The sequence below is a fragment of the Hyla sarda genome, chromosome 5 (assembly GCF_029499605.1).
Source record: "Hyla sarda isolate aHylSar1 chromosome 5, aHylSar1.hap1, whole genome shotgun sequence".
NCBI classification, from domain to species: Eukaryota; Metazoa; Chordata; class Amphibia; order Anura; family Hylidae; genus Hyla; species Hyla sarda.
The window spans coordinates 376,884,812-376,911,590 of record NC_079193.1 but is presented as its reverse complement, the minus strand read 5'-3'; the positions used below and the strand labels follow the sequence as shown (position 1 = coordinate 376,911,590).

The following is a 26,779-nucleotide window of genomic DNA, read 5'->3' as shown; positions in this document are numbered from 1 at the left end:
TATGTATGTCATATGTGTCGGTCTCGTCCTCGGTCTCGTCCTTGGGCTCGGTCTTGTCTCTGTCTTAAACATATATTTTTACAGGTCTCTCTTTTCCGGTGGCTTTGTTTAGTATCTACTTGAATTGGACTGAGCTGTAATTCCAGACACAGCCATGGGCAGGAGTGGCGCTGTTTCTGTTTTCCCAAATAATCCTTATCATAGATAACTTTTCAGATCTGCCCTGCATCCTCCTTGGGGAATCTTCTGCCTGGGTTTCCTGTAGGATTGGTCAATCTGTATGTTTTCTTAGTTTGCTGGTAATTAATCTATAAAATGCGCAGCTCATGGGTCCGCCGCCTGTCACTGAGCCGCTCAGCTGCTGCGCCTGCGCCCACGTCGCTCCGGCAGAGAAATGCAATTACATCTATATACTTCTGGCTTAAATGATAAAGTGCCTCTTAAAATGCCATCCACCGGATTAGCGGCCTCAACCTAACATATTGTGTGTGAGTTCACAATAAAACGCGATTTCACCTTCCAAAAAGATTTAGGTGTCCCCTGTCTTGCCGTCTCCTGGGCTGCGGGAGCCTTCTCTGCGTGATTGCATCGGGTCCCAGCACCAGGAGACGCACCGTAAATCTTTCAAGCTGGCAAGGTTATCTGTGCTAGAGGACAGGTGGGAAAGAAGCGATCAGCGCCTCGGCCTTTACCGTACGCTGCTCCTCTCTACCACCAGAATATTTACTGATTATGTCCTCTCTGTCTGTTTCACTTAAAGGGGGACTCCTCTACTAAATGAGTCTTTTTCTGCTACACAGGGTCTCCCTCTCAGCACTATAAAGATAATAGACATTATTGTTCTTAATCGATTTCCCTCTTGTCTGCACTGTGTGTTCCCTCTAGTCAGTACTACATGGACATATATAAACAACTCTCTACACGGTATGATAGTATACTGTACAGCATATAGAAACAAGTCTGTACTACATGAAGAGGCAGTATACTGTACAGCATATAGAAACAAGTCTGTACTACATGAAGAGACAGTATACTGTACAGCATATAGAAACCTGTCTGTACTACATGAAGAGACAGTATACTGTACAGCATATAGAAACAAGTCTGTACTACATGAAGAGGCAGTATACTGTACAGCATATAGAAACATGTCTGTATTACATGAAGAGGCAGTGTACTGTACAGTATATAGAAACAAGTCTGTATTACATGGTATGGCAGTATACTGTACAGCATATAGAAACAAGTCTGTACTACATGAAGAGACAGTATACTGTACAGCATATAGAAACCTGTCTGTACTACATGAAGAGACAGTATACTGTACAGCATATAGAAACATGTCTGTACTACATGAAGAGACAGTATACTGTACAGCATATAGAAACAAGTCTGTACTACATGAAGAGGCAGTATACTGTACAGCATATAGAAACATGTCTGTATTACATGAAGAGGCAGTGTACTGTACAGTATATAGAAACAAGTCTGTATTACATGGTATGGCAGTATACTGTACAGTATATAGAAACAAGTCTGTATTACATGGTATGACAGTATACTGTACAGCATATAGAAACAAGTCTGTATTACATGAAGAGGTAGTATACTGTACAGCATTTAGAAACAAGTCTGTATTACATGAAGAGGTAGTATACTGTACAGCATATAGAAACAAGTCTGTATTACATGAAGAGGCAGTATACTGTACAGCATATAGAAACATGTCTGTATTACATGAAGAGGCAGTATACTGTACAGCATTTAGAAACAAGTCTGTATTACATGAAGAGGTAGTGTACTGTACAGTATATAGAAACAAGTCTGTATTACATGAAGAGGCAGTATACTGTACAGCATATAGAAACAAGTCTGTATTACATGAAGAGGCAGTATACTGTACAGCATATAGAAACATGTCTGTACTACATGAAGAGGCAGTATACTGTACAGCATATAGAAACAAGTCTGTATTACATGGTATGACAGTATACTGTACAGCATATAGAAACAAGTCTGTATTACATGAAGAGGCAGTATACTGTACAGTATATAGAAAAAAGTCTGTATTACATGAAGAGGCAGTGTACTGTACAGTATATAGAAACAAGTCTGTATTACATGAAGAGGCAGTGTACTGTACAGTATATAGAAACAAGTCTGTATTACATGGTATGGCAGTATACTGTACAACATATAGAAACAAGTCTGTATTACATGGTGAGGCAGTATACTGTACAGTATATAGAAACATGTCTGTACTACATGAAGAGGCAGTATACTGTACTGCATATAGAAACCTGTCTGTACTACGTGAAGAGGCAGTATACTGTACAGCATATAGAAACAAGTCTGTACTACATGAAGAGGCAGTATACTGTACAGCATTTAGAAACAAGTCTGTATTACATGAAGAGGCAATATACTGTACAGCATATAGAAACAAGTCTGTATTACATGAAGAGGCAGTATACTGTACAGCATATAGAAACAAGTCTGTATTACATGGTATGACAGTATACTGTACAGTATATAGAAACAAGTCTGTATTACATGAAGAGGCAGTATACTGTACAGTATATAGAAACAAGTCTGTATTACATGAAGAGGCAGTATACTGTACGGCATATAGAAACAAGTCTGTATTACATGGTATGACAGTATACTGTACAGCATATAGAAACAAGTCTGTATTACATGGAGGCAGTATACTGTACAGTATATAGAAACAAGTCTGTATTACATGAAGAGGCAGTATACTGTACAACATTTAGAAACATGTCTGTATTACATGAAGAGGCAGTATACTGTACAGTATATAGAAACAAGTCTGTATTACATGAAGAGGCAGTATACTGTACAACATTTAGAAACATGTCTGTATTACATGAAGAGGCAGTATACTGTACAGCATATAGAAACAAGTCTGTATTACATGGTGAGGCAGTATACTGTACAATATATAGAAACAAGTCTGTATTACATGGTGAGGCAGTATACTGTACAGCATATAGAAACAAGTCTGTACTACATGAAGAGGCAGTATACTGTACAGTATATAGAAACAAGTCTGTATTACATGAAGAGGCAGTCTACTGTACAGCATATAGAAACAAGTCTGTATTACATGAAGAGGCAGTATACTGTACAGCATATAGAAACAAGTCTGTATTACATGGTATGACAGTATACTGTACAGTATATAGAAACAAGTCTGTATTACATGAAGAGGCAGTATACTGTACAGCATATAGAAACATCTCTGTATTACATGGTATGACAGTATACTGTACAGTATATAGAAACATGTCTGTACTACATGAAGAGGCAGTATACTGTACAGCATATAGAAACAAGTCTGTATTACATGAAGAGGCAGTATACTGTACAGTATATAGAAACAAGTCTGTATTACATGAAGAGGCAGTATACTGTACAGTATATAGAAACAAGTCTATTACATGAAGAGGCAGTATACTGTACAGTATATAGAAACAAGTCTGTATTACATGGTATGACAGTATACTGTACAGTATATAGAAACAAGTCTGTATTACATGAAGAGGCAGTATACTGTACAGTATATAGAAACAAGTCTGTATTACATGAAGAGGCAGTATACTGTACAGCATATAGAAACAAGTCTGTATTACATGAAGAGGCAGTATACTGTACAGCATATAGAAACAAGTCTGTATTACATGAAGAGGCAGTATACTGTACAGTATATAGAAACAAGTCTGTATTACATGGTATGACAGTATACTGTACAGTATATAGAAACAAGTCTGTATTACATGGTATGGCAGTATACTGTACAGTATATAGAAATAAGTCTGTATTACATAAAGAGGCAGTATACTGTACAGTATATAGAAACAAGTCTGTATTACATGAAGAGGCAGTATACTGTACAGTATATAGAAACATGTCTGTACTACATGAAGAGGCAGTATACTGTACAGCTTATAGAAACAAGTCTGTATTACATGAAGAGGCAGTATACTGTACAGCATATAGAAACAAGTCTGTATTACATGAAGAGGCAGTATACTGTACAGCATATAGAAACATGTCTGTACTACATGAAGAGGCAGTATACTGTACAGTATATAGAAACAAGTCTGTATTACATGGTATGACAGTATACTGTACAGTATATAGAAACAAGTCTGTATTACATGGTATGGCAGTATACTGTACAGTATATAGAAACAAGTCTGTATTACATGAAGAGGCAGTATACTGTACAGTATATAGAAACATGTCTGTACTACATGAAGAGGCAGTATACTGTACAGCATATAGAAACAAGTCTGTATTACATGAAGAGGCAGTATACTGTACAGTATATAGAAACAAGTCTGTATTACATGAAGAGGCAGTATACTGTACAGTATATAGAAACATGTCTGTACTACATGAAGAGGCAGTATACTGTACAGTATATAGAAACATGTCTGTACTACATGAAGAGGCAGTATACTGCACAGCATATAGAAACAACTCTGTATTGCATATAAGGCAGTATACTGTACAGTATATAGAAACAAGTCTGTATTACATGAAGAGGCAGTATACTGTACAGTATATAGAAACATGTCTGTACTACATGAAGAGGCAGTATATTGTACAGCATATAGAAACAAGTCTGTATTACATGAAGAGGCAGTATACTGTACAGTATATAGAAACAAGTCTGTATTACATGAAGAGGCAGTATACTGTACAGCATATAGAAACAAGTCTGTATTACATAGTGAGGCAGTATACTGTACAGCATATAGAAACAAGTCTGTATTACATGGCGAGGCAGTATACTGTACATCATATAGAAACAAGTCTGTATTACATGGTATGACAGTATACTGCACAGTATATAGAAACAAGTCTATATTACATGAAGAGGCAGTATACTGCACAGCATATAGAAACAAGTCTGTATTGCATATAAGGCAGTATACTGTACAGCATATAGAAACAAGACTTTTAGGCAAGGTTCCAATCTATCCGACATACATTTCTGTGGTGTACATTTAGAACAAACCATGCTTTCCCTCGGGAGGCAGTCTCCTGTACAGCAAATAGAGACAATTCTGTGATATATATAGGGATGCATTGTCCTATACAGCAGATAGAAACAAGCCTGCTTTTACTAAGGAATCAGTCTTCTGTACAGGATACAAGCTCATATTGCATCGGGAGGCAGTAACCTGTACAGCAGAAACAAGTTTGTGTTATGTGAGCGAGGAGCTATCCTGTCTAGAATATAGAAACAAGTCTGTGCTACGTGGGGAGGCAGTCTCCTGTATGGCAGGTTCTTGCTAGGCTGGCAGACTTGCTGTAGCTTGTAGAGAGGCGGCTAGACATATTGATTCTGTTAAGGTCTAAACATAGACACTCTCTCCTCTAGATTGCTGGGTAGTTAGAGCTGCCTTGCTGGAGGATAGGAAAGCTGTGTGTTTACTCTGCCTCCACGTTGATGATCACCCAGCTTACCCAGATACAGTAGTAGATGACGGCTCGGAGTGACATTTCCTGGATAGAGCTTCCCCGCTGTGAAGGTCGCCACAATGTAAAGCCGCTTTTTTGGGACGAGACGTCATGCTGCCATGGCCTCCATGTGTCTGGCTCTGGACGCGGCTCTTAGGCTGATGAATGGGCTCCTGGGCTTATCTGCTCTGCCCGGGCCGGTAAAGGTGGCACGACTAATCAGTCTGCGACCCGAATCCTCCTGAAACAAAGGAGAGCGGTATTTTGGATAATGAATTATTAACTGAGCGAACCCGATAAACAGCATAAATGTCGGCGCCCTTCACCTTCTCACCGAATCATAAAAATACTGACACTCAGCTTTCCTAAGGCCTTGGATGGCATAAATGGCATTTTTTTTGTTGCTAAATGATATGTCGGTCTTTACCATAATCTGCATTTATGAACCAGTGAGCTCAGGATGAACAGATGGTTTAGTCAACTCCTAGATCAGTGTTCTCCAATTTGTGGGCCTTCAGCTGTTGCAGAACTACATTTCCCATCCGTCAGTCTCCATTGTAGTGTATTCTGTCCATGAATCAGGAGGTGCAGGATGGGCACAGGTAATAATAATAATGCACTATTCTCTTATATCAGTATTTTTAGTCACCTCCATCTTTTTATTCTGGTAAGTGAATGATTTATGGGGACAGCTGTGAGCGGCGGAATCCAAAAAAAACAAGATTTTAGCAGAGAAGCTGGAACAACGCTCGTGTTTACCTTATGTAACCAGAGGAAGGGGGTCAGGAATCGTAAAAATCACCGGCGGTAATGGGAAGTGACATTTTGATGCGGAGGGGGGAACTTTACCTGTGTTGTGGTTCTCGCCTTAAAGGGGTTATCTAGGAATAGAAAACCAGAGCGGATTTTGTCCAAAAACAGCGCCACGCCTGTCCTCCGTTTGTGTGTGGTATTGCACCTCCGTGCCATTGCAGTGACTATAGCCAAGTTGTTATACTGCACAAAACCGGAGGACAGAAATTAGCTCTGTTTTTTTGTTCTCTATTGTACAACCCCTTTAACCGCCCTACGAAAAGAATGTTGCGCTAAAATCAGCGCGAGCACCGCAAGATGTGGTCTGACCATTTCACTCGGGTGACAAGTAACCCCCATTATTGTGGTCAGACCCTGCACCAGTCGCATACTGATCACCTAGACCAGTGTTTCCCAAACAGTGTGCCTCCAGCTGTTGCAAAAATACAACTCCCAGTATGCCCAGGCTCTGCTGTGTGGCCTCCATATATACAGGACATGCTGAGCTCTGCTGTGTGGCCTCCATATATACAGGACATGCTGAGCTCTGCAGTGTGGCCTCCATATATACAGGACATGCTGAGCTCTGCTGTGTGGTCTCCATATATACAGGACATGCTGAGCTCTGCAGTGTGGCCTCCATATATACAGGACATGCTGAGCTCTGCTGTGTGGCCTCCATATATACAGGACATGCTGAGCTCTGCTGTGTGGCCTCCATATATACAGGACATGCTGAGCTCTGCTGTGTGGCCTCCATATATACAGGACATGCTGAGCTCTGCTGTGTGACCTCCATATATACAGGACATGCTGAGCTCTGCTGTGTGGCCTCCATATATACAGGACATGCTGAGCTCTGCTGTGTGGCCTCCATATATACAGGACATGCTGAGCTCTGCTGTGTGGCCTCCATATATACAGGACATGCTGAGCTCTGCTGTGTGGTCTCCATATATACAGGACATGCTGAGCTCTGCTGTGTGGCCTCCATATATACAGGACATGCTGAGCTCTGCTGTGTGGCCTCCATATATACAGGACATGCTGAGCTCTGCTGTGTGACCTCCATATATACAGGACATGCTGAGCTCTGCTGTGTGGCCTCCATATATACAGGACATGCTGAGCTCTGCTGTGTGGCCTCCATATATACAGGATATGCTGAGCTCTGCAGTGTGGCCTCCATATATACAGGACATGCTGAGCTCCTCTGTGTGGCCTCCATATATACAGGACATGCTGAGCTCTGCTGTGTGGCCTCCATATATACAGGATATGCTGAGCTCTGCTGTGTGGCCTCCATATATACAGGACATGCTGAGCTCTGCTGTGTGGCCTCCATATATACAGGACATGCTGAGCTCTGCTGTGTGGCCTCCATATATACAGGACATGCTGAGCTCTGCTGTGTGGCCTCCATATATACAGGACATGCTGAGCTCTGCTGTGTGACCTCCATATATACAGGACATGCTGAGCTCTGCTGTGTGGCCTCCATATATACAGGACATGCTGAGCTCTGCTGTGTGGCCTCCATATATACAGGACATGCTGAGCTCTGCTGTGTGGCCTCCATATATACAGGATATGCTGAGCTCTGCTGTGTGGCCTCCATATATACAGGACATGCTGAGCTCTGCAGTGTGGCCTCCATATATACAGGACATGCTGAGCTCTGCTGTGTGGTCTCCATATATACAGGACATGCTGAGCTCTGCTGTGTGGCCTCCATATATACAGGACATGCTGAGCTCTGCAGTGTGGCCTCCATATATACAGGACATGCTGAGCTCTGCTGTGTGGCCTCCATATATACAGGACATGCTGAGCTCTGCTGTGTGGCCTCCATATATACAGGACATGCTGAGCTCTGCTGTGTGGCCTCCATATATACAGGACATGCTGAGCTCTGCTGTGTGACCTCCATATATACAGGACATGCTGAGCTCTGCTGTGTGGCCTCCATATATACAGGACATGCTGAGCTCTGCTGTGTGGCCTCCATATATACAGGACATGCTGAGCTCTGCTGTGTGGCCTCCATATATACAGGACATGCTGAGCTCTGCTGTGTGGTCTCCATATATACAGGACATGCTGAGCTCTGCTGTGTGGCCTCCATATATACAGGACATGCTGAGCTCTGCTGTGTGGCCTCCATATATACAGGACATGCTGAGCTCTGCTGTGTGGCCTCCATATATACAGGACATGCTGAGCTCTGCTGTGTGACCTCCATATATACAGGACATGCTGAGCTCTGCTGTGTGGCCTCCATATATACAGGACATGCTGAGCTCTGCTGTGTGGCCTCCATATATACAGGATATGCTGAGCTCTGCAGTGTGGCCTCCATATATACAGGACATGCTGAGCTCCTCTGTGTGGCCTCCATATATACAGGACATGCTGAGCTCTGCTGTGTGGCCTCCATATATACAGGATATGCTGAGCTCTGCCGTGTGGCCTCCATATATACAGGACATGCTGAGCTCTGCTGTGTGGCCTCCATATATACAGGACATGCTGAGCTCTGCTGTGTGGCCTCCATATATACAGGACATGCTGAGCTCTGCTGTGTGGCCTCCATATATACAGGACATGCTGAGCTCTGCTGTGTGACCTCCATATATACAGGACATGCTGAGCTCTGCTGTGTGGCCTCCATATATACAGGACATGCTGAGCTCTGCTGTGTGGCCTCCATATATACAGGACATGCTGAGCTCTGCTGTGTGGCCTCCATATATACAGGATATGCTGAGCTCTGCTGTGTGGCCTCCATATATACAGGACATGCTGAGCTCTGCTGTGTGGCCTCCATATATACAGGACATGCTGAGCTCTGCTGTGTGGTCTCCATATATACAGGACATGCTGAGCTCTGCTGTGTGGCCTCCATATATACAGGACATGCTGAGCTCTGCTGTGTGGCCTCCATATATACAGGACATGCTGAGCTCTGCTGTGTGGCCTCCATATATACAGGACATGCTGAGCTCTGCTGTGTGGTCTCCATATATACAGGACATGCTGAGCTCTGCTGTGTGGCCTCCATATATACAGGACATGCTGAGCTCTGCTGTGTGGCCTCCATATATACAGGACATGCTGAGCTCTGCTGTGTGGTCTCCATATATACAGGACATGCTGAGCTCTGCTGTGTGGCCTCCATATATACAGGACATGCTGAGCTCTGCAGTGTGGTCTCCATATATACAGGACATGCTGAGCTCTGCAGTGTGGCCTCCATATATACAGGACATGCTGAGCTCTGCTGTGTGGCCTCCATATATACAGGACATGCTGAGCTCTGCTGTGTGGCCTCCATATATACAGGACATGCTGAGCTCTGCTGTGTGGCCTCCATATATACAGGACATGCTGAGCTCTGCTGTGTGGCCTCCATATATACAGGATATGCTGAGCTCTGCAGTGTGGCCTCCATATATACAGGACATGCTGAGCTCTGCAGTGTGGCCTCCATATATACAGGACATGCTGAGCTCTGCTGTGTGGTCTCCATATATACAGGACATGCTGAGCACTGCTGTGTGGCCTCCATATATACAGGACATGCTGAGCTCTGCAGTGTGGCCTCCATATATACAGGACATGCTGAGCTCTGCTGTGTGGCCTCCATATATCCAGGATATGCTGAGCTCTGCTGTGTGGCCTCCATATATACAGGACATGCTGAGCTCTGCTGTGTGGCCTCCATATATACAGGACATGCTGAGCTCTGCTGTACGGCCTCCATATATACAGGACATGCTGAGCTCTGCTGTACGGTCTCCATATATACAGGACATGCTGAGCTCTGCTGTGTGGCCTCCATATATACAGGACATGCTGAGCTCTGCAGTGTGGCCTCCATATATACAGGACATGCTGAGCTCTGCTGTGTGGCCTCCATATATACAGGACATGCTGAGCTCTGCTGTGTGGCCTCCATATATACAGGACATGCTGAGCTCTGCTGTGTGGCCTCCATATATACAGGACATGCTGAGCTCTGCTGTACGGCCTCCATATATACAGGACATGCTGAGCTCTGCTGTACGGCCTCCATATATACAGGACATGCTGAGCTCTGCTGTGTGGTCTCCATATATACAGGACATGCTGAGCTCTGCTGTGTGGTCTCCATATATACAGGACATGCTGAGCTCTGCTGTGTGGTCTCCATATATACAGGACATGCTGAGCACTGCTGTGTGGCCTCCATATATACAGGACATGCTGAGCTCTGCAGTGTGGCCTCCATATATACAGGACATGCTGAGCTCTGCTGTGTGGCCTCCATATATACAGGACATGCTGAGCTCTGCTGTGTGGTCTCCATATATACAGGACATGCTGAGCTCTGCTGTGTGGCCTCCATATATACAGGACATGCTGAGCTCTGCAGTGTGGCCTCCATATATACAGGACATGCTGAGCTCTGCTGTGTGGCCTCCATATATACAGGACATGCTGAGCTCTGCTGTGTGGCCTCCATATATACAGGACATGCTGAGCTCTGCTGTACGGCCTCCATATATACAGGACATGCTGAGCTCTGCTGTGTGGTCTCCATATATACAGGACATGCTGAGCTCTGCTGTGTGGTCTCCATATATACAGGACATGCTGAGCTCTGCTGTGTGGTCTCCATATATACAGGACATGCTGAGCTCTGCAGTGTGGCCTCCATATATACAGGACATGCTGAGCTCTGCTGTGTGGCCTCCATATATACAGGACATGCTGAGCTCTGCTGTGTGGTCTCCATATATACAGGACATGCTGAGCTCTGCTGTGTGGCCTCCATATATACAGGACATGCTGAGCTCTGCAGTGTGGCCTCCATATATACAGGACATGCTGAGCTCTGCTGTGTGACCTCCATATATACAGGACATGCTGAGCTCTGCTGTGTGGTCTCCATATATACAGGACATGCTGAGCTCTGCTGTGTGGCCTCCATATATACAGGACATGCTGAGCTCTGCAGTGTGGCCTCCATATATACAGGACATGCTGAGCTCTGCTGTGTGGCCTCCATATATACAGGACATGCTGAGCTCTGCTGTGTGGCCTCCATATATACAGGACATGCTGAGCTCTGCTGTGTGGCCTCCATATATACAGGACATGCTGAGCTCTGCTGTGTGGCCTCCATATATACAGGACATGCTGAGCTCTGCTGTGTGGCCTCCATATATACAGGACATGCTGAGCTCTGCTGTGTGGCCTCCATATATACAGGACATGCTGAGCTCTTCAGTCCTTCCCTCCTGTTTATTTGTTGGAGGATCACCCAGTTTTCGGCTCTCCTCTCCGGTAGCTTAGACGTTGCACAAAGCCTCCATTAATTACAGCAAAACTTGGACGGGGAGATTGCGGCTTTGTGTGGATTAAACGCTAAAAGGTCCCTGCAGACTTAATTGTTTAATTAGCTTAAATGTTGTGTATTGTACAATGTATCGGAGGTGCCAGTCACCGCTCCCTACCAGCCGGCAATGTGGCATTCCTGAGGACGGGGATAAGGATGCCAGGCGGAGGCTGAATCCTGCACATTATCTCGGGTCACGGCTGCACACTATAAAAAAAAAATGTTCACGTCCTCTCCATTTTCAATATATCTGCTTGCTGTCTGTGTCTGGAAATTACCGAGACTAAAACGTTTACACACTGGCACCAGTGATAGGGCCCTATCTTCACCAAGAGCTTTATCACTTTACTTGCTGGCACCTGGCGTAGGTTGATAGAAGTAGCTACTGGCACCAGGTGTAGGACCATGTACAGTGGGGCAAAAAAGTATTTAGTCAGCCACCATTTGTGCAAGTTCTCCCCCTTATAAAGATGAGAGGCTGTAATTATCATCATAGGTTATAACCTCAACTATGAGAGACAGAATGAGAAATAAATCCATAAAATCACATTGTCTGATTATTAAAGAATTTATTTGAAAATTATGGTAGAAAATAAGTATTTGGTCAATAACAAAAGTTCATCTCAATACTTTGTTATATCCCCTTTGTTGGCAATGACAGAGGTCACATGTTTTCTGTCTTCACAAGGTTCTCACACACTCTTGCTGGTATTTTGGTCCATTCCTCCATGCAGATCTCCTCTAGAGCAGTGATGTTTTGGGGCTGTCACTGGGCAACACGGACTTTCAATGCTTCTTACGAAGCCACTCCTTCATTGCCCGGGCGGTGTGTTTGGGATCATTGCCATGCTGAAAGACCCAACCACATTTCATATTCAATGCCCTTCCTGATGGAAGGAGGTTTTCACTCAAAATATCACAATACATGGCCCCATTCAATCTTTTCTTTACACTGATCAGTTGTCCTGGTCCCTTTGCTGAAAAACAGCCCCAAAACACCACCCCCATGCTTCACAGAAGGTATGGGGATATTTGGATGCAACTCGGCATTCTTTCTCCTCCAAACACGACGAGTTGAGTTTTTACCAAAAAGTTCTACTTTGGTTTCATCTGACCATATGACATTCTCCCAATACTCTTCTGGATCATCCATGCTCTCTAGCAAACTTCAGACGGGCCCGGACATGTACTGGCTTAATTAGAGGGGACATGTCTGGGACTGCATTTTGTTTCTGGTGTCCTTCAACAGCTCTTTGGTCTTGACCATAGTGGAGTTTGGAGTGTGACTGTTTGAGGTTGTAGATAGGTGTCTTTTATACTGATAACAAGTTCAAACAGGAGCCATTAATACAGATAATGAGTGGAGGACAGAGGAGACTCTTAAAGGGGTACTCCACTGAAAAACATTATTATCATTACATATATATATATATATATATATATATATATATAATTTTTTTATTTTTTATTTATTTTTTTTTTTTTCTTTAAAGAAACTGGTGCCAGAAAATTAAACAGATTTGTAAATTACCTCTATTAAAAAATCTTAATCCTTCCAGTACTTTTTAGGGGCTATATACTACAGAGGAAATTATTTTCTTTTTTGGATTTCTCTGATGTCATGACCACAGTGCTCTCTGCTGACATCTCTGTCCATTTTAGGAACTGTCCAGAGCAGGAGAAAATCCCCATAGCAAACATATGCTGCTCTGGACAGTTCCTAAAATGGACAGCAGAGGTCAGCAGAGAGCACTGTGCTCGTGACATCAGTGAAATACAAAAAGAAAACCATTTCCTCTGTAGTATATAGCCCATAAAATGTACTGGAAGGATTAAGATTTTTATATAGAAGTAATTCACAAATCTGTTTAACTTTCTGGTACCAGTTGATTTAAAAAAAAAAAAAAAAAAAAAATGTCCACGGGAGTACCCCAGTTGTTACAGGTCTGTGAGAGACAGAAATCTTGCTTGTTTGTAGGTGACCAAATATTTATTTTCCACCATAATTTGCAAATAAGTTCTTTATAAATCAGACAATGTGATTTTATGGATTTTTTTTCTCATTCTGTCTCTCATAGTTGAGGTTATAACCTATGATGGAAATTACAGCCTCTCATCTTTATAAGGGGGAGAACTTACACAATTGGTAGCTGACTAAATACTTTTTTGCCCCACTGTATATAGTGTCAGGCACCAGGTGTAGGACCATGTAACTAGTTGCAGGCACCACAGACACCCGATGTTTACTTTTTATTTTTTTTATAATTATCCAACATTGTTCCAATGCCCCCCCCCCACACACACACACACACACACGTCACCACACACAAACACACACACACACAAGCACACACACACACGTCACCACGCACACACGTCACCACGCACACACACACACGTCACCACACACACACGCGCGCACGCACGCACCCACACACACACACACGTCACCACACACACACACGTCACCACGCACACACACACACGTCACCACGCACACACGTCACCACGCACACACACACGTCACCACACACACACACGCGCGCACGCACGCACCCACACACACACGTCACCACACACACACACGCACACGTCACCACACACACACACACACACACACACACGTCACCGCACACGCACACGTCACCACACACACACACTTGTCACCACACACGCACACACACACGTCACCACACACACACGTCACCGCACACGCACACGTCACCACACACACACACACACACACGTCACCACACACGCACACACACACATCACCACACACACACACACACACACACGTCACCACACACGCACGCACGCACACACACACACACACGTCACCACACACACACACACGTCACCACACACACACACGCACACACACACGCACACACACACGTCACCACGCACACACACGTCACCACACACACACGTCACCACACGCACACACACACGTCACCACGCACGCACGCACGCACACACACACGTCACCACACACACGAACGCACACACACACGTCACCACACACACGTCACCACACACACACACACACACACACATCACCACCATATGCATTGTTGTCTCTGTAGATAAAACATTGATGTAAAGCTTTACATACTTAAGGCCTAATTCTTGTTGTTCTCCTGGGTTGTATGGACATTGGTTATAACCGGCCTTGTTTTCTCTTCTGCTCCCGTAGAGCCCTCGGACCCCCTTCTCTGATATTGCGGACGATGAAAAGATCTTCAATGGTGGTGATGAACAGTGGCAGAACCAGAGTCAGAGCCAGGACCTGTCTGAGATCACAGAGGAAGATCTTGACCAGATCCGCCAGAAGGAAGAGGCTATAAAGGAAATTGAGGTATGTGATCCATCGGCTGTACTGCGGCAGGGGTATGGGCCGGACTAGTGCAGGGGTATGGGCCGGACTAGTGCAGGGGTATGGGCCGGACTAGTGCAGGGGTATGGGCCGGACTAGTGCAGTGGTATGGGCCGGACTAGTGCAGGGGTATGGGCCGGACTAGTGCAGGGGTATGGGCCGGACTAGTGCAGGGGCATGGGCCGGACTAGTGCAGGGGCATGGGCCGGACTAGTGCAGGGGCATGGGCCGGACTAGTGCAGGGGCATGGGCCGGACTAGTGCAGGGGTATGGGCCGGACTAGTGCAGGGGTATGGGGCAAAGATCTGAGTTCAAATTTTTCAATGTTTTGGTAAATTACAGTTCTGTCCAGTCTGACCACAGTGCTCTCTGCTGACACCCCTGTCCATGTCAAGAACTGTCCAGAACAGGAGAGGTTTGCTATTGGGATTTGCTTCTACTCTGGACAGTTCCAGGTGTCAGCAGAGAGCACTGTGGTCTGACAGAAAAGAACTACACAACTTCCTCTGGAGCATACAGCAGCTGATGAGTTCTGGAAGGGTTAAGATTTTTAAATAGAAGTAATTAACAAATCTTTTAGACTTCCTGGCACCAGTTTATTTGAATTTATTATTATTTTTTTTCCACCGTAGTACCCCTTAAAACTTATTGAACAATCTCATAGTCTGGGAATTGAGTCAAAATCAGACACATTCCAATCCCAAAGGTCCTGTAGACTTCCATGGAACCTCTGGAATCGGATGATCACCTGCAGCCGACACAGCCTTATGTCCATGTCACTGGCAGCTGCCACTAGATTTAGGGCTACTTTGTTATATGCCAGACTCCAGTCTCGGCACCATATTTCTGGCTGATGCCAACAAGCTAAGGGCCGTATCACTGGCACCTAACACCGGGCTGTAGCCATATCACTGGCACCTAACACCGGGCTGTAGTCATATCACTGGCATCTAACACCAGGCTGTAGACATATCACTGGCACCTAACACCGGGCTGTAGTCATATCACTGGCACCTAACACCAGGCTGTAGTCATATCACTGACATCTAACACCAGGCTGTAGTCATATCACTGGCACCTAACACCAGGCTGTAGTCATATCACTGGCATCTAACACCAGGCTGTAGACATATCACTGGCACCTAACACCGGGCTGTAGTCATATCACTGGCATCTAACACCAGGCTGTAGTCATATCACTGGCATCTAACACCAGGCTGTAGTCATATCACTGACATCTAACACCAGGCTGTAGACATATCACTGGCATCTAACACCAGGCTGTAGTCATATCACTGGCACCTAACACCAGGCTGTAGTCATATCACTGGCACCTAACACCGGGCTGTAGACATATCACTGGCATCTAACACCAGGCTGTAGTCATATCACTGGCATCTAACACCAGGCTGTAGACATATCACTGGCACCTAACACCAGGCTGTAGTCATATCACTGGCATCTAACACCAGGCTGTAGACATATCACTGGCATCTAACACCAGGCTGTAGTCATATCACTGGCATCTAACACCAGGCTGTAGACATATCACTGGCATCTAACACCAGGCTGTAGTCATATCACTGGCATCTAACACCAGGCTGTAGCCATATCACTGGCATCTAACACCAGGCTGTAGTCATATCACTGGCATCTAACACCGGGCTGTAGTCATATCACTGGCACCTAACACCGGGCTGTAGACATATCACTGGCATCTAACACCAGGCTGTAGTCATATCACTGGCATCTAACACCAGGCTGTAGACATATCACTGGCATCTAACACCAGGCTGTAGTCATATCACTGGCATCTAACACCAGGCTGTAGCCATATCACTGGCATCTAACACCAGGCTGTAGTCATATCACTGGCATCTAACACCGGGCTGTAGTCATATCACTGGCATCTAACACCGGGCTGTAGTCATATCACTGGCATCTAACACCAGGCTGTAGACATATCACTGGCATCTAACACCGGGCTGTAGACATATCACTGGCATCTAACACCAGGCTGTAGCCATATCACTGGCATCTAACACCAGGCTGTAGTCATATCACTGGCATCTAACACCAGGCTGTAGACATATCACTGGCATCTAACACCAGGCTGTAGTCATATCACTGGCATCTAACACCGGGCTGTAGTCATATCACTGGCATCTAACACCAGGCTGTAGACATATCACTGGCATCTAACACCGGGCTGTAGACATATCACTGGCATCTAACACCAGGCTGTAGCCATATCACTGGCATCTAACACCGGGCTGTAGTCATATCACTGGCATCTAACACCAGGCTGTAGTCATATCACTGGCATCTAACACCAGGCTGTAGACATATCACTGGCATCTAACACCAGGCTGTAGACATATCACTGGCATCTAACACCAGGCTGTAGACATATCACTGGCATCTAACACCAGGCTGTAGTCATATCACTGGCATCTAACACCAGGCTGTAGTCATATCACTGGCACCTAACACCAGGCTGTAGACATATCACTGGCATCTAACACCAGGCTGTAGTCATATCACTGGCATCTAACACCAGGCTGTAGTCATATCACTGGCATCTAACACCAGGCTGTAGTCATATCACTGGCATCTAACACCAGGCTGTAGACATATCACTGGCATCTAACACCGGGCTGTAGACATATCACTGGCATCTAACACCAGGCTGTAGACATATCACTGGCACCTAACACCAGGCTGTAGACATATCACTGGCATCTAACACCAGGCTGTAGTCATATCACTGGCATCTAACACCAGGCTGTAGTCATATCACTGGCACCTAACACCAGGCTGTAGACATATCACTGGCATCTAACACCAGGCTGTAGACATATCACTGGCATCTAACACCAGGCTGTAGACATATCACTGGCATCTAACACCAGGCTGTAGACATATCACTGGCATCTAACACCAGGCTGTAGACATATCACTGGCATCTAACACCAGGCTGTAGACATATCACTGGCATCTAACACCGGGCTGTAGTCATATCACTGGCATCTAACACCAGGCTGTAGTCATATCACTGGCACCTAACACCAGGCTGTAGTCATATCACTGGCATCTAACACCAGGCTGTAGTCATATCACTGGCATCTAACACCAGGCTGTAGTCATATCACTGGCACCTAACACCAGGCTGTAGACATATCACTGGCATCTAACACCGGGCTGTAGTCATATCACTGGCATCTAACACCAGGCTGTAGTCATATCACTGGCATCTAACACCAGGCTGTAGTCATATCACTGGCACCTAACACCAGTCTGTAGTCATATCACTGGCATCTAACACCAGGCTGTAGTCGTATCACTGGCATCTAACACCGGGCTGTAGTCATATCACTGGCATCTAACACCAGGCTGTAGACATATCACTGGCACCTAACACCAGGCTGTAGACATATCACTGGCATCTAACACCAGGCTGTAGTCATATCACTGGCATCTAACACCAGGCTGTAGTCATATCACTGGCATCTAACACCGGGCTGTAGTCATATCACTGGCATCTAACACCAGGCTGTAGTCATATCATTGGCATCTAACACCGGGCTGTAGACATATCACTGGCATCTAACACCAGGCTGTAGTCATATCATTGGCATCTAACACCGGGCTGTAGACATATCACTGGCATCTAACACCAGGCTGTAGACATATCACTGGCACCTAACACCAGGCTGTAGACATATCACTGGCATCTAACACCAGGCTGTAGTCATATCATTGGCATCTAACACCGGGCTGTAGACATATCACTGGCATCTAACACCAGGCTGTAGTCATATCACTGGCACCTAACACCAGGCTGTAGTCATATCACTGGCATCTAACACCAGGCTGTAGACATATCACTGGCATCTAACACCAGGCTGTAGTCATATCACTGGCATCTAACACCAGGCTGTAGTCATATCACTGGCATCTAACACCAGGCTGTAGTCGTATCACTGGCATCTAACACCAGGCTGTAGACATATCACTGGCATCTAACACCAGGCTGTAGTCATATCACTGGCATCTAACACCGGGCTGTAGTCATATCACTGGCATCTAACACCAGGCTGTAGACATATCACTGGCATCTAACACCGGGCTGTAGTCATATCACTGGCATCTAACACCAGGCTGTAGTCATATCATTGGCATCTAACACCGGGCTGTAGACATATCACTGGCATCTAACACCAGGCTGTAGACATATCACTGGCATCTAACACCGGGCTGTAGTCATATCACTGGCATCTAACACCAGGCTGTAGACATATCACTGGCATCTAACACCAGGCTGTAGTCATATCACTGGCATCTAACACCGGGCTGTAGACATATCACTGGCATCTAACACCGGGCTGTAGCCATATCACTGGCATCTAACACCGGGCTGTAGCCATATCACTGGCATCTAACACCGGGCTGTAGTCATATCACTGGCATCTAACACCAGGCTGTAGTCATATCACTGGCATCTAACAACAGGCTGTAGTCATATCACTGGCATCTAACACCGGGCTGTAGTCATATCACTGGCATCTAACACCGGGCTGTAGTCATATCACTGGCATCTAACACCAGGCTGTAGACATATCACTGGCATCTAACAACTGGCTGTAGTCATATCACTGGCATCTAACACCAGGCTGTAGTCATATCACTGGCATCTAACACCGGGCTGTAGTCATATCACTGGCACCTAACACCAGGCTGTAGTCATATCACTGGCATCTAACACCAGGCTGTAGCCATATCACTGGCACCTAACACCAGGCTGTAGTCATATCACTGGCACCTAACACCAGGCTGTAGACATATCACTGGCATCTAACACCAGGCTGTAGTCATATCACTGGCATCTAACACCAGGCTGTAGTCATATCACTGGCATCTAACACCAGGCTGTAGACATATCACTGGCATCTAACACCGGGCTGTAGTCATATCACTGGCACCTAACACCGGGCTGTAGTCATATCACTGGCATCTAACACCAGGCTGTAGACATATCACTGGCACCTAACACCAGGCTGTAGTCATATCACTGGCACCTAACACCGGGCTGTAGCCATATCACTGGCACCTAACACCGGGCTGTAGCCATATCACTGGCACCTAACACCAGGCTGTAGTCATATCACTGGCATCTAACACCGGGCTGTAGTCATATCACTGGCATCTGGCACCGGGCTGTAGTCATATCACTGGCATCTAACACCAGGCTGTAGTCATATCACTGGCATCTAACACCGGGCTGTAGTCATATCACTGGCATCTGGCACCGGGCTGTAGTCATATCACTGGCATCTGGCACCAGACTAATAGCAGTATCACTAGTGTAAGAGTCATATCACTGGCAGGTGTCACCAGGATTTTATTTTATTTTTTTATTTAAAAAAAAAAGGAAAACTCCGCTTTCTCCCCCTGCACTAACCAGTGGTAGTGCGGGGGACGCCGATCGGTTTGACGCTTACTGTGCCCGGATCCGCCACGCCGTTCTGTTGTAATCTTCTATTTTCGGTATATGCTAATGAGTTGCTAACTGCCATCAGCCGGGGTAACTGGCACTCTGACGTCAGTGCTGCTGGCCACAGCGCCGCCCAGCTCATCAATATTCCTGCCCTCTCTATTCATTACAGAGCGGGGAGAAGAGGGAGAGGCGGAGGGAGGGGAGGAATATTGATGAACTAAGCGGCGCTGCGGCCAGCGGCACTGACATCAGAGTGCCAGTTAGCAACTCATTAGCATATACCGAAAATAGAAGGTTACGGCAGAACGGTGTGGCGGATCCGGTCACGGTAGGCATCAAACTGATCAGCGTCCCCCGCACTACCAGCCAGTACCACTAGTTAGTGCGGGGGGGGGGAGAAAGCTGACAGTTTTTTCGTATGTTGTTTCGTATCTCGGTACGTGACGGAAGCTACAACCTCATCCACTAATCTTATGTAGTACTACAAGTCCCATGATGGATCTGTACCGTCCACTAGTCACAGCAGATTTCACAATGAAGAAAGAATGTTGGGCGCAGGTTTTCTAACCCTTGGATTGCTGACTGGGTGACAAAAGTGCTCTGCAGGATCCTAATATTAAGGTTATATTATGAACTATTCCTACAGCGCCAAATGTTTCATTCCGACACAGCTTCATCCATGTGTTTTGTTACTCTGTGGAATCAGGGTATATAGTAGTTCCAAACCTCCTCCAGCTATATCTGTATACTGCTGCAGCTATCTCTATAGTATCAGAGAATGTAGTAGTTACACACCTCCCCTCCTGCTATGTCTGTATACTGCTGCTCTCTCTATGAGATAAGGAAATATAGTAGTTATATACCTCACCTCCAGCTCTATCTGTATACTACTGCTATCTCTATGAGATCAGGATATATTCGTTACACACCTCCTCTCGACCTCTATCTGTATACAGCTGCTGCTGCTATTTCTATGGAATCAGAATATATAGTAGTTATAAATCTCCCCTCCAGCTCTATCTGTATACTGCTGCTATCTCTGAGATCAGAATATATATAGTAGTTATACACCTCCGCTCCAGCTCTATCTGTATACTTCTGCTGCTATCTCTATGGGATCAGGATATATAGTAGTTATACATCTCCCCATCCAGCTCTATCTGTATACTGCTGCTGCTATCTCTATGGGATCAGGATATATAGTAGTTATGCACCTCCCCTCCAGCTCTATCTGTATACTGCTGCTATCTCTATGAGATCAGGACATATAGTAGTTATACACCTACCTCCAGCTCTATCTGTATACTGCTGCTATCTCTATGGGATCAGGATATATAGTAGTTATACACCTTCCCTCCAGTTCTATCTGTATACTGCTGCTGCTGCTGCTATCTCTATGGGATCAGGATATATAGTAGTTATACACCTCCGGGCATGCTGGGAATTGTAGTTTTGCAACATCTGGAGGTCCACAGGTTGGAGACCACTGCTATAGACCATTGTTTCCCAACCTGGGTCTCTCCAGCATGATGGGAGTTGTAGTTTTGCAGCAGCTAGAGATCAACAGGTTACAAATCACTGTCCATATGTTTTCATTCCTAGACCTGATTTCGTGCGGCGGACGGGACAATATTACAGAGATTTGCTGCGATGACTTTTCATGGCTCCGGATTTAATGTCGTCATTAAAGCAGATTGATTCATTCCTGCGGCCCCCTATACTGCACCCCCTCCACCTGCTCAGACCTCGAGTAAGGTTCATTTATCTTCTCTTTGATTCCATTGCCAAAAAATCCAGGACGTGCGGCGCGGGGACATCTTTCGAACGGCCGGTGTCACAGCCTCAATATCGGTAGATTTACAGCTCTGGAGAATCCCAAATTCAATCTACAAGCAATATTGAATCTATCCGCGAGGTGGTTCAGATCCTGCCGCCCCCTCTCAAGAGGCAAAGGAATTGAGGGGGGGGAGGGATAGAAAGTTTTGGAAAGTAAAACTAAATATTGCAAAAGATGTGATACTCGCTGTAGTCAGTAGGGGGCCCCGTAGATGCTTTGTGGCTTATTGGTATTTATAGTAATGGTCTTCAAACTGTGCACCTCCAGCTGTTGCAAAACTTCAACTCCAAGCCTGACTGGATAGAGCTGCACTTACTATTCTACTGTTACATCATATCTTATCCTCCAGTCCCCTCCAGAGCTGCACTCATTATTCTACTGTTACATCATGTCTTATTCTCCAGTCCCCTCCAGAGCTGCACTCATTATTCTACTGTTACATCATGTCTTATTCTCCAGTCCCCTCCAGAGCTGCACTCATTATTCTACTGTTACATCATGTCTTATTCTCCAGTCCCCTCCAGAGCTGCACTCATTATTCTACTGTTACATCATATCTTATCCTCCAGTCCCCTCCAGAGCTGTACTCATTATTCTACTGTTACATCATATCTTATCCTCCAGTCCCCTCCAGAGCTGTACTCATTATTCTACTGTTACATCATGTCTTATTCTCCAGTCCCCTCCAGAGCTGCACTCATTATTCTACTGTTATATCATGTTTTATCCTCCAGTCCCCTCCAGAGCTGCACTCATTATTCTACTGTTATATCATGTTTTATACTCCAGACACCTCCAGAGCAGCAGTCACAATTCTCCTGAAATGTCCTGTCTTATGCCCCAGTCACCTCCAGAACTGCATATATACTCAGATTTATCTAAACTGAGGTCACCCGTTAAAATTGTGGCCAAAATCCTATAGAAAACTGATATGTCCCAAAGTTCCCAAGATAACAACCCTTCCCCTCCTAGGGAAACAATAAAGTAAATAAAGGAGCTTGATTTGGTCCTAAGCCCGTTTATGTCGTCAGTCTCAGCTTCTTTTGTTGCAATGCTTTACACTGCATCTCTGCTCCATTAGTGCACAGCTCTGAGCAGCGGCTAAGCGGCATTGTCTTTGCAATGTGAGATAATCGGGTTCCCTCCTCCTCATTCATTAGAGACTCACTGCTCTGTTCTTAATTCTTTATACTGCAGCACTGCTCTATTAGGACACAGACGTTATCAATGACTTCAGTAGAGTAGAATCTGAAGTCATCTCAATTTACTAGATAATATATTAGAGAGATTGTTGTGCTGTTTCCAATTTTGTGACCTCCAGGGGGCCCCTCTGAGAGGCCACCGTCAGATTATTATATTGGTCGCCGCTTCATAGCCGAATAATTTCATTATCCAGTCCCTGCGGGATTAATTGTTCCTGGAAAGTCAGCGCTCCGTGCAATGCCCTTTGGCCTGGCAGAACTACCAACCATTGGCATTGTTATATTGCTCGAGCTGGGTGCGTAGTGTGACCCCTGGCACGAGACTTTTGTCTTATTGCAGAGCCCCCCTGCTCATCATGCTGCAGAGCCCCCCTGCTCGTCATGCTGCAGGGCCCCCCTGCTCGTCACGCTGCAGGGCCCACCTGCTCGTCACGCTGCAGGGCCCCCCTGCTCGTCACGCTGCAGGGCCCCCCTGCTCGTCACGCTGCAGGGCCCCCCTGCTCGTCACGCTGCAGGGCCCCCCTGCTCGTCACGCTGCAGGGCCCCCCTGCTCGTCACGCTGCAGGGCCCCCCTGCTCGTCGGGCTGCAGGGCCCCCCTGCTCGTCGGGCTGCAGGGCCCCCCTGCTCGTCGGGCTGCAGGGCCCCCCTGCTCGTCGGGCTGCAGGGCCCCCCTGCTCGTCGGGCTGCAGGGCCCCCCCTGCTAGTCACGCCGCCTCAAGTAACATCCAGAGCTGCACTTTACTATTTTGCTTTCCCGTATAGACTAGGACAAGAGGATCAGAGTCGTCTCATCATAAGAGAACAAATAGGAGATCTGTTATGCTAATAGAAACTAATAGAAGATTGTCCATAATACGGGGGGGGGGGGGGGGGGGGGGTCAGGAATAGAATGTAGTGTTTAGCAGTATATAGAGGTGTCAGAAATCCTCCATCCTCTGCTGATGAATCTACAGACACTAATGATAATGAGATGTCTGCTGACTCCGCCCTCTAATAATAATATGTCTACTGACCCCGCCCTCTAATGATAATGAGATGACTCTGCTGACCCCGCCCTCTAATGATAATGAGATGACTTTGCTGACCCCACCTTCAAATGATAATGAGATGACTGCTGACCCCGCCCTCTAATGATAATGAGATGACTCTGCTGACTCCTCCTTTTAATGATAATGAGATGACTGCTGACCCTGCCTTCTAATGATAGAGATGACTCTGCTAACCCCGCCCTCTAATGAAAGCGATTACTCTGCTGACTCCGCCCTCTAATGATGAGATGACTCTGCTGATCCCGCCCTCTAATGATAATGAGATGACTCTGCTGACCCCGCCCTCTAATGATAATGAGATGACTCTGCTGACCCCGCCCTCTAATGATGAGATGGCTCTGCTGACCCCTCATTCTATTCATGAGATGGCTCTACTGACCCCTCCGTCTATTCATGAGATGACTGCTGACCCCACCTCTATTCATGAAATGACTCTGCTGACCCCTCCCTCTCTTGATAATGAGATGACTCTGCTGACCCCTCCTCTATTCATGAGATGACTCTGCTGACCCCTTCTCTATTCATGAGATGACTCTGCTGACCCCTCCTCTCTTGATGAGATGACTCTGCTGACCCCTCCTCTCTTGATGAGATGACTCTGCTGACCCCTCCTTTATTGATGAGATGACTCTGCTGACCCCTCCTCTATTGATGAGATGACTCTGCTGACCCCTCCTCTCTTGATGAGATGACTCTGCTGACCCCTCCTCTCTTGATGAGATGACTCTGCTGACCCCTCCTCTATTGATGAGATGACTCTGCTGACCCCTCCTCTCTTGATGAGATGACTCTGCTGACCCCGCCCTCTAATGATGAGATGACACTCGGTGTATTTATCAGCTTCATTGGCCGCAGTGAAAACTATTAACCCCTTCAGTACATATTTTGTGATTAATGTTTATATTGACAACAAAGAGGCTTCATGTCCCAGCAGCGCCTGCTTTGTCCCCCGTCGGTATCATTATATATACATGCTCATTCACATCATACAAACCACCATGATACTAATTCCTTCCCCTTAATCACACTCGTCCACTTCAGAGAGAAATCTCAGCGGACGCGGACGTCTCGGGGCGATGCTTTTATTTCTGTGATGTCACCTTCGCTCTGCGGTGAATCATACACCTGCGTCTCCACTCCCAGGGGTTCCTAGAATGTAGAAATATTTAATAAGCGGATCTCAAAACAGGACTTGTCAATTTTTATTCCATTAGGGACCGAGCCAAAAACATCAGCATTAGAATAATAGAGAAACTTAATTTACTCCGTCCCCCTCTCTGTATTTCCTCCTCCATCCGTTCTATGAAGCACTTAAGTGTCTGAGAGCACCGAAAGTGTTTGTTATCCCACATAATGGGACGTAACAGGATTATTAGGGGTCCATCTGCTTCTGGGCGACCCCTGGCTATGAGGCATCTGACATCAGATTCGACTGAGATAGCAGTATACAGCAGCAGTATACAGAGAGCTGGAGGGGAGGTGTATAACTACTATACATCCTGATCCCATAGAGATAGCAGCAGTATACAGATAGAGCTGGAGGAGAGGTGTATAACTATTATATATCCTGATCCCATCGAGATAGCAGCAGCAGTATACAAATAGATTTGTGGGTGGAGTATATAATTACATATATATCCTGATCCCATAGAAAGAGCAGAAGCAGTATACAAATAGATTTGGGGGTGGGGTATATAATTACACATATATCCTGATCCAATAGAAATAGCAGCAGTATACAAATAGAGCTGGAGGAGAGGTGTATAACTACTGTATACCCTGATCCCTTAGAGATAGCAGCAGTGTACAGATAGATCTGAAGGGTGGATGCATAACTACTATATATCCTGATCCCTTAGAGATAGCAGCAGCAGTATACAGATAGAGCTGGGAGGGGTATAACTACAATGTATCCTGATCACACAGAGATAGCAGCAGCAGTATACAGATAGAGCTGGAGGGGTATAACTACAATGTATCCTGATCACACAGAGATAGCAGCAGCAGTATACAGATAGAGCTAGAGGAGAAAGGTCTGAAAGTTATGCAGGATTGATCGGGTAGGTGATGATGTCATCCTGTAGTTTGCAGAAAGTCATCTGACCAAGGACTGAACACTTCCTACGACACATTAAACACAATTTTCTTT

At 45.7% G+C, this 26,779-nt stretch overlaps 1 protein-coding gene across 5 annotated transcripts in view; it reads left to right on the top strand.

The window, feature by feature from the left end:
- TSNARE1 (t-SNARE domain containing 1) overlaps positions 1-26,779 on the top strand; it is a 364,151-nt gene that overhangs the window by 161,517 nt on the left and 175,855 nt on the right. For all 5 annotated transcript variants that reach the window (XM_056522868.1, XM_056522867.1, XM_056522866.1 and 2 more), the window contains exon 9: positions 14,865-15,026. In XM_056522868.1, the coding sequence (XP_056378843.1) occupies positions 14,865-15,026 (162 nt within the window). The remainder of the gene's footprint in view (positions 1-14,864; positions 15,027-26,779) is intronic.